General features: G+C 45.5%; 1 protein-coding gene across 1 annotated transcript in view; it reads right to left on the bottom strand.

Moving 5' to 3' along the window:
• Positions 1–305: 305 nt before the first annotated feature.
• Positions 306–9,788, bottom strand: part of ITGB3 (integrin subunit beta 3) — a 64,490-nt gene continuing 55,007 nt past the window's right edge. The window contains 3 exon segments of the mRNA XM_048517997.1: positions 306–1,043; positions 1,346–1,512; positions 9,615–9,734. Of these exon segments, the coding sequence (XP_048373954.1) occupies positions 975–1,043; positions 1,346–1,512; positions 9,615–9,734 (356 nt within the window). The 3' untranslated portion in view covers positions 306–974.

The raw sequence follows: 9,788 nt of genomic DNA, 5'->3' as shown, positions 1-9,788 counted from the left end.
CAGTTGCATGAGCTTTGACTCTCAAAAGCTTATACCCTGAAAATCTTGTTAGCCTCTAAGGTGCTACCAGACCAAATCTAGCTGATATGGATTCTGAAATTCATGCCACCCACATCGCCACTGGAGTTTGGCATTCAGATCACTGGTGAGGTTTTCCCAATCACTTGCTGGTAAGAACCAGTGTGGCGTAGTGGTTAAGAGTGGTGAACTCTAATCTGGAGAACCAGGTTTTATTCCCCACTCCTCCACATGAAGCCTGCTGGATGACCATGGGCCAGTCACAGTTCTCTCCAAACTCTCTCAGCCTCACTTACCTCAGAAGGAGTCTGTTGTGGGGAGAGGAAAGGAAGGAGTTTGTAAACTGCCTTGAGTCTCCTTGCACGATAGAAAGGCAACATATAAATACAAACTCTTCTTTTTTTCAATTTGAAACAGAAAAGGATCGTGGTGGTAGCATGGGGATGGTTGGTCCCTTAGGAACCAGGTTGGTCCCTTAGGAATGCAGAGGGAGGTTAGGCTCAGTATAAAATGGGCTTAAGCGTTCCCAAATGGAGGAGTTTGTTTTTGAATCCAGTGTTTCTAAACTTTATCAGTAAAAACTCTTCTGAGTTAAATCATGTTCCAAGTCCCCCTGCCCACATACCCTGCCCCTGAACTTTATTCAGCTACAGCATCTTGTGGCCAATGGGGATTCATACAACTCTATCCCCATTGAAGAGACAGTCCCATTTTCTCCTTCTTCAGTGTTCGGGTATGGCCCGCGTGCGAGCTGAGGTAAACAGAGTCTCTTGGAAGGATCATGATGCAAATATCCACACAGGACAGTGGAACATACAGAGCAAAGGCCCTTGAGCAAACTACTGTTAAAATATGACACACACACACAAACACAAAACATACACAACACACAAGCCAGCAAGAACTCATGTTCTGTAAACATGAGCAAGAAGGGCCCTTCCTGGCCCAGGCTCCCCTCACGAATTCCCACGGTATGTGATGTTGGTGAATGTGGATGTGGCTCCTCTATATAACGGGTTGTTTGCCTGGGGAAAAAAGGCAGGATAAGTGAGTAGTGACAAACTAGGGGTACACATTCCTTGTTTGGAAATTCCTGGGAATTCGGGGATGGAGCCTGGGGAGGACGAAGACCTCTGTGGGGTTCAATGCCACGGAGTCCACCCTCCAAAGCAGCCATTATCTCCAGGGGGACTGATCTTTGGAGATCAGTTATAATTCCAGCGGATCCCCAGAGCCCACCTGGAGGCTGGCATCCCCATGAATTTGGGAAGGTGGGATAAACTTTTTAAAACCCCCCCCCCCATCTCATCACCCTGAGATTTCTCACCGTGTCCCACTTTGCTCTAGCTCTCTCTTCTTCAAATTTGGCAAATTCCCTCCGGTCATGAATTGTAATGAGTAGTTTCCAGATGAGCAGGGCAGCCAAGCCAATAAGTAAGATGGCTCCTGTCACTGAAAGCAGGACTACCAGGACATCAGGCCCTTTGGGACAGTCTGAAAGGGAGAGGCAAGCCATTACACAGAGCTGCACATTTCCCCCCACCCAGGGGCAATTCAATGCCCAGAGGTATCTTTCTCTTACCTGCTCAACACCGCCCCACCCCAACCTGCCTGCCAGACTTCCTACTGTCTGCAGCCCTTTCTTAACAAAGCTGGGTGGACCATGTGGCTAGGAGCATGGATGATGGAGTACTGACAAGCAGGCAGCTTGTATCATTTGGGAGGATAGCTGCTGAATCTTAAGAAGACAAATACACTCAGCCACAACAAATGCTTGACAAGCAGGCAGTGAGGTAGTGGGGGAGGTGTGCAGATGGAGAGTTGTTGGCAGTAGGCCCTGCTAGACGCTCCAGGTTTCTAGCTGCCCCCACCACTATGAAGCCCTCTGCTTGTCTTGTTTTGCTACTTGGTGCATCTTTCTCTCACTGTCTCTCTTAAAGGGGCTCTACCCAGAGGTGGGATTCAGCCGGTTCGCACCACTTCGGCAGAACCGGTTGTTAAAATGGTGCTTGTAAACAACCAGTTGTTAAATTATTTGAATCCCAACACTGGCTCTATCAGAAGCAACCACTCCTGTGTGCTAAGTGAATGACTTGAACCATATTCAAAGTAAAAGTACTCTGCAAACCACTTTGGGATTGTGTGAGGATTGATTCTGATTTATAGAACAGGTACCCAGACATGGAGGGAGGGTGGGATGACGGACAGACGGATGGACTGATGGACAAACAGACAGATGGGTAGACCTTCTGCAATGAGTCATGGAGTGATAAAGGGTTTTTCCGCTCTCTCATTTTCCTTGTTTTAAAGTTCCTGTTCTTCAGAAGAGGTGTGTGGTTCTGTTTTGCAAGTGTTTTGGTTTGTGTAGTGGTTGATTCAATATAAACCAGTTTATATGCAGCATATCTCTCTGCAGATTTAGGGCACTTTCTCACATACTGAATAATGCTCTTTCAATGCACTTTATCAGTGGTGTATTTGCCTAGGGACAAGGGGTATCCCTTGTTTCCAGACGCCACTAATCTGGTCACGTGGGGGCGCAAAATTGGCCCCTTACATGACCAGGAAGACTGCAAGACAACAGGAAGTCCTGCTGCCTCATCATCTTCGAGCGCCCTTGACCCCAGCCATGTTGTCATCAATATAGGCAGGGTCAAGGGTACCCGACTGCTGCCACCCCCCCACCACTGCCCCCTTGCTCCCAGCCGGCAGCCAGCAATACAGGGAGGCCAGAAGAGACTACTGTTCCCGGCCTCTGAGAGCTGCTTTTATAAGCACTAGGGCCAGGGGTGGGGCTTTGGGAGGTGTGGCCATGCCCCCCCAGGGGCATGGCCCTGCTCCCTGAGCCCCACCCCCCCGGCCTCAGTGCTTCTAAAAGCAGCTCTCGGAGGCCAGGGACAGCAGAAGGGACTGCTGGCTGGGAGCCGGGAGCAAGGGGTGGGGTGGGGCAGGGAGTGGAAGCTGGGTGCCCTCGACCCTGCCCATGTCATTGACAAATGGCTGGGGTCGACTGCCGGCAGCCAGCTGGAAACTGGGAGGGGGCAGCAGCTGGGCTGGGGGGGCAGAGCCCTGCCCTGCCCCCAGGGGCAGGGGGGTGCCTGGGGACAATTTGTCTCCAGGTGCCATTTTCCCCTGATATGCCCCTGCACTTTAGTGATTATTTGCAAGTGGACTTTGCAATTTCTGCAAAATGCATTGGAAATGTATTGAAAGTGCATTATTCAGAGTGTCCAAAAGCATCCTTAAACTGTAGTTTTTTATGTCGGACATAAACTGATGTAATATTGAATCGACCACCAGAGGGAGCAAAACACATGCAGATCAACACACACACCTCTCCCCAAGAAACAGGAACTTACAAGCAAGGAAAATGATAATGCAGAAAAGCCTGAAGTCAGAGATTGGTTACAACTATATGTATTATTCAATTGTCTGTAACTATTTTCTTATATGTCATTTTGTAGTATTTTGTGTTTTGTACATTTTTGTAATAACCCCCCTCTGCCCCCTCCCCCCCATTGAAAATGCAACGTCAGGCCTACAATGGTTCAGGCAGTGGAGATTCAGAAGTTTGAATTACTTTTTGGTTGCCTCCCACAAATGTTTCAATGAGCTGTATTGTCGAAAGCTTTCACGACCGCAATCACCTGGGTGTTGAGGGTTTTTCAGGTTGTGTGGCTGTGGCCTGGTAGTTTTTGCTCCTAGTGTTTAATCCACATCTTTGACTGGTTACGTATTTTAATGCCCGTGCAAACTATACCCTAACTAGTAAGTGTACAATAATAACATATCACGAATAACATACAGATATCAATATCCATAACCACATTCCTTCTCTCATAAACAGATAGACTATCCTGGTAATTCTCAATACAATAATGTTCATAAACGTGTACTTCCTTTGAGTCCGTTAGTACAATTCTTTGCAATTCAGTCCAGTACTAGTCCATCAGTAAGATAATAAATCCAGCGTGTTATCGTCAAAAAAGTCACCTATGGATGTGGCTGTCCTGTACACAAGCCTGCCATCCATTAAACGGTGGGTCCAATCCTTATAAGGACAAGGAGAATCATCCGATAGGAGGGGTGTGCATTCAAAGTGATTATGTCACATCTTTGAAGGACCCATCCTGTCTGTGCCGGTAACTAACTCTGAATGCATACCTCTACTGTCGGAAATGAATATTACAGCTGAGAATCACATTACTGAGGAAGAATATCTTTGAAAACGGCACATTAACATGTATTCTGTTTGGATGCGGATGATTCTCCTTGTCCTTATAAGGGTATAGTTAGCACAGGGATTAAAATACGTAGTGACTGGGCATAACACGTATCCTTCTGTAGTATTACAATAGTTGCATCCCTCTTTATCAATATTAATCTTCAGAGACATGTCACACTAAGATGTGTTTCTCTGTACCTTACCACAACACGCCTCTAAAGATGCCAGCCATAGATGTGGGTCAAATGTTAGGAGCAAAAGCCACTAATCCACAGCAACAAATCCAAGAAAACCCACAACAGCCAGTTTCAATGAGTTGTTTGGTTGCTGTCACAAAATCCTTTATCAGAGATTGAAATATCCTCTCCAAACCTCTTCCTTGTTTTGCATTTGTTTTCTTCATTCCTGTGTTGGATACTCAACAGTCCCTGGCTATGCTGCAAGAGTAGGCAGGACCTGCGGCTTCCCAGGGAGCATTAGCTAGTCTGAAATTGCTCCCTGCCCTGGTGCCATTGAACACCTTGCCCCAAAGGTGAGTTTCATTGTATCACCCTCCTGCAGTCACTGAGGTTGAGTCTGAGATGCCAGCCACATTTCTACCTCCTGTGGCCAGAGGTGGGTCTGTCGGTTTACTCGCCTTGTGCAACCAAACAGGACTTTTTCATCCTGCTTGGGGCACTGGGATAGCCACAAGGCCGTTTGCTGACAGGTCCCATCAAGTGCCTAATGAGGCAGGCATTGCTGCATTGCCAGAGGCTACAACATCGTTATTGTCATCCTTCTCTCCCCTTTGCACTGGGGGTGCTGACAGAAATGTTGAGATAGACTTAATCAAAAGCCGGGACAAAGAATGTGGAGTGAATCAGAGCTTCCCATCTTTTAAAACCAATGAACACTAGTTAATGCTTCACTAAGGAGTTTTACATTAAGATAGGCCAGCAAGTAAAAAGCACATTTTCTTTTTAAATCTCATGCAAAATCTGAATTTATCTTCAGAGTTTCTTGTTCAAAAATAGGGGTGGTGGATGTGGAAAATTTGGCACATTTTGGTTATTCTCAAATATTGGTGTCAGCTCTAGCATTAGAATTAGAGGACAGACAGTTTTCATGTTTTCAAAAAGTCTCCAGCCCTTTATGCTGTGAAAATTTAAAGAGGAAATATTCCCCTTTTTTTGTCCGATTGTCTGGAAAGGAATAGGGGAGGGGCAGCTGAAAGAAGGGCTCATCCCTTTCTGATCAAATACAACCTCTTTTACTCTGTTCGACTCTATAACACTTTCTCTCTGGCCTTTGGCCAGGTTCTTGTTCATTTCGTTTGCTCTTTGGTGTCCACAGTAAAGGTCGGAAAACTGTGCAGAAAACTGGTGGGTGATTTGTACAATTTGCATCATGCCTTCTCTGTTTGTGGTGGAAAACTTGCCTCGAGAATAGGTGGGACATTGTGGGGGGCAGCAACAGAAAAACACAAGCCCAGTTTTACTCAGCCTGGCATGTTTTTATCATTCATGGCACATTCCCAAAGGAATGCATGTGTCAGTGAATTTGCAAAATGCCTCAATTCACCACCAAATAACCACTGCCAAATATCTGTCCTCATGCTCTCCCTTGCCGCAAAAGATCTGAGAGTAATTAGGGCTATTGGACTGAAGAAGTATGTAATCCTCAGGCAGGTTTAAACTCCAGAATGTTTCCCTATGGAAAAGAAGTACCTTCCTACAGAAGACCAAAGAGCAAAGACAGCACAATATCCAGGCAGTCTTAAACCCCTTCATCTCCCACTGCAGAAAATTCAAGTTATTGTGCTCCAAATCAGGGATCCCCAGTGAGGTGCCTGGGGGCACCATGGGGCCCACTGCCACTTTTTCTGTTGTCTGCCAAGTGTTTTTAGGAACTGTGTGGGGGCTAGGCAGGAACTTGCCCCGCAAGACTTCTGACTTGAGTATTGGAGATTTGATGGGCTGTGCGGTTTTTCTAAAATACTGCTTTGGCAGCAGCTTCCACAACAGCACAAGATGACATTGTGTTCTTAAACTTAAACTGTAGTGATCATTTTGTGGCTTACTCCACCTCCTGCAGCAGCTATTTTGTGTCCAAATTGTGTCCACAGGATTAAAAAGCAAGAGATGATTTTCCATGCCTCCCCCCCCCCCACACACCTGGGCTGAGAGTGCTGAGAGAACTTTGACTGGCCCAAGGTCATCCAGCAGGCTTCACGTGGAAGAGAACCATACATGGTTGTCCAAATTAGAGTCTGCTGCTCTTAACCACCACATCACTCTGATTCTGCCCACAAGTCTACGTTCCTGGCATTAGGGGATAAATTCTAGGTTGGAGGGAACAACTTGCAGTTAAAATACTGATTGAGTGCACACTCCATCCCTGCTTTCCCAACAAAATTTTTCCTATAGCTTTGAGAAGAGTCTAGATACGCAAATTAGACCTACTAGGGTCTAAGTACGCAAACTACATTCACAAGCAAATGACTTTCCCCAGGAGGGCTGATGTCATCCCATCCTGCATATATATTCCTTGGTATGTGCTGTGACATCTCAGCAATATGTGACTAAATGCAAACATTACTTTAGAATAAGAAGAAATCACTAGCAAAGCATGAGTGGACGTGTTAATAAGGCTGTGGCTCTGTGTTTGCATTTTTGTTGTGGTTAAGTAAAGTTGTATCAGACTATGTTGTGAAATATCAGAGGTTATCCTACTAGAATATATGGCCTGAATGCTTGGGATTAATAAACTAACAGTGCAGTCTTAAAGAGAATTAAATCCTTCTAAACCCATTGACTTCCGTGAACTCAGATGAAACTCTGCTTAGGTCTAACCTTAAATAAATGTAATGGTTTTACTAACGTTTCTGCTGCTCCAAACTGACTTACAATAATGCCCCCCCCCCCCCCGCCTCAGTCTGGAGTGCCAAAACCTAGGGTTTAACCATGAGACTCAAGTTCTGGGGGTCATTCTTAGGGTGTGAAGTCAGAGTAGCTTTTGGGTGACACATTGTAGTCCCAGGTTTGGGTGCTCATTCTCAAGGGGAGGAAGTTGAAGTCTCAGGAGCATGAAATAGTCCCATACTTGACTTCTTCTAAGGCAGGGGTCTGCAACCTGCGGCTCTCCAGGTGTTCATGGACTACAACTCCCATCAGCCCCTGCCAGCATGGCCAATTGGCAGGGGCTGATGGGACTTGTAGTCCATGAATATCTGGAGAGCCGCAGGTTGCAAATCCCTCTAAGGAAAGCCTGCATGACATAACTATTGCACATATAAAATCTGCATTAACAGCTTTACATGTTATATTTAGGATAATTTTTTTGAAAAAAATCAGGTGTGGTGAATACCCATCTCTTCAAAGCCACATTACTGTGACCCCCCAAAACTAGACTCTATCAGTAACATCATCAACCCCCACCCCAAACTCAGATGGGGAAGAATAGAACCTAGTAACTGCCCTCCCTCCGTATGTTCTTCTATCCCCTGCTTATAACATCCCTGGTCTGTATACAGGGCTGTTTTGTGCTGAATCAGAGGACACAGAAATGGGCATAAACCTTGAGGCTATGAATCACACAACAGTAATTTTGTAATGGGGATTATGTGGAACTATGTTTCAAATTGAGGATTTCTAGGAATTTGGCACTACACAGCAACAGGAAATTACACAAGAAATTATACAATAGCAGCAACGAATTCATATCAATCCTTTTCTGCCTGCTGTAAACAAATCCACATTCATTTACTTTATGACAGGGCAATGCGGGAAGGCTGTGTAAAGCCAAGCGTAAAGCTAAATGTTAAACTTAGAAATTATGGCAGGTTTTTAAATCATGGTGTGATCTCAGCATTCAATTACATGACAACAATTTACATGACAACTGAAGTAAGCGTCCTCTCTCTCGCTCTGTTTCCTGCTTAAGGTGGGCTGCAAAACTTTTAGTTTAAGTGAGTTTACCTGTTTACACACTTATCTTTTTTCCAAAAATGAGGAAGTTAAACCAACACCACAATTGGTCCACCAAAAGGAGTGTGGAGTAATAATTCCACAGTTGTAAGTCAATTGACTTTTGCAGCCATCCTGAAGAATGGTTGGCAGAGTTTATCCTTGGAAAGAAGGATGCATTCAGGCCAGCCTCACTACCGGCAAACATTTAGCCTGATTACACTATAAACTGGAAAGTCAGTCATTCTTTGTAAAACAGAACCTTGCAATGTTGAAAGCTTTCATGGCCAGACTCAACTGGTTGTTGTGGGCTTTCCGGGCTGTGTGGCCATGGTCTGGTAGATCTTGTTCCTAACATTTTGCCTGCATCTGTGGCTTGCATCTTCAGAGGTGTATCACAGTGGTACACCTCTGAAAATGCCAGCCACAGATTCAGGTGAAACATTAGGAACAAGACCTACCAGACCACAGCCACACAGTCCGGAAAGCCCACAACAACCAGAACCTTGCAAGATGGGAGGACACACTTTGAGTGGATCTGGCAGAACAGAACACTCAACAGAATGATTCAGAATACTGAATGGACCCAAAGACAGGTCTTCAAGCAGGCTAGCTCAGGTGTCAGTTTTCAAAGTTATGACTGCTGGAGTCAGCATAGTGTAGTGGTTAGGAGCAGTGGATTCCAATCTGGAGAGCCAGGTTTCCCCCAGCAGATTTTGCCCCCTCCCCAAGCAGCCCAAAGTAATACTGGCATTTTTTTCACCACATGCTTGCAAACCTCCCCTTTGCACGGGTTATAAAATAGAATTTTTTAAAAAAGATATAAATTACCACAGACTCGTGTTATAAGTTCAACCTTGCTATATACTAGGAGAACACCTCATCTTTACTCCACCCCCTGCCCTTTCATGGTTTCTCAATTCTGTTGCCAAAGCCATTCACCTTTCCACTGTTGCTCAGACTGCTCCATTTCCCAAGTAGGGCGCATTTCCCAAGTGGGACTAGTTCCTGATGTTTACCAAAGGGTTTCGCTTGAGCCCACTAATGGAGGGGCAGGTCCAGGAGGAATGAGAAACCACAACCAGCCCTGAGAAATCATAACTAGCCCTGGTGCATCTTTGAGGCACTTGCATGGCAACTATGTCCGAGTAGCATTTTTCTTGTGGGAGGAATGTACAAATATTGGCCAAATGCCAATGTGTGCTCCCCCTCAGGGTATCAGCAAATGCAGAGAGGATCAAAAATAGAATTGGGGTGGGGGGAGGTAAACCTCCACTCCTTTGCCCCAAAGTCCCAATTTGAATCTATATGTGGGAATTTGCATTATTATTTTTTAGCAGATGTTTTCCTGGAGCTCCCTGGATTACATTTGGGTTGGCCCTCATCTGCTCTCTGAAGATCCAGACCTGCCATATAGCCCTCACCTGGTTCATCGATGACATACAAGATGGACTTGCCACTGGAGTCTTCATAATACTGAAAGTGGACCACACAGTCATTCTCATCCTTGTATGTACAGTTCACAGCATCTTTTCCATGATCTCCTGCAAAGTGGGTGGGAAAGGACACAAGAACAGCTTGTCACACTAAGGACCCAT

This window comes from Sphaerodactylus townsendi, linkage group LG15, assembly GCF_021028975.2.
Source record: "Sphaerodactylus townsendi isolate TG3544 linkage group LG15, MPM_Stown_v2.3, whole genome shotgun sequence".
Lineage (NCBI taxonomy): Eukaryota > Metazoa > Chordata > Lepidosauria > Squamata > Sphaerodactylidae > Sphaerodactylus > Sphaerodactylus townsendi.
Note: the sequence above shows the minus strand (reverse complement) of the source record. Positions and strands in the feature narration are given on the sequence as shown.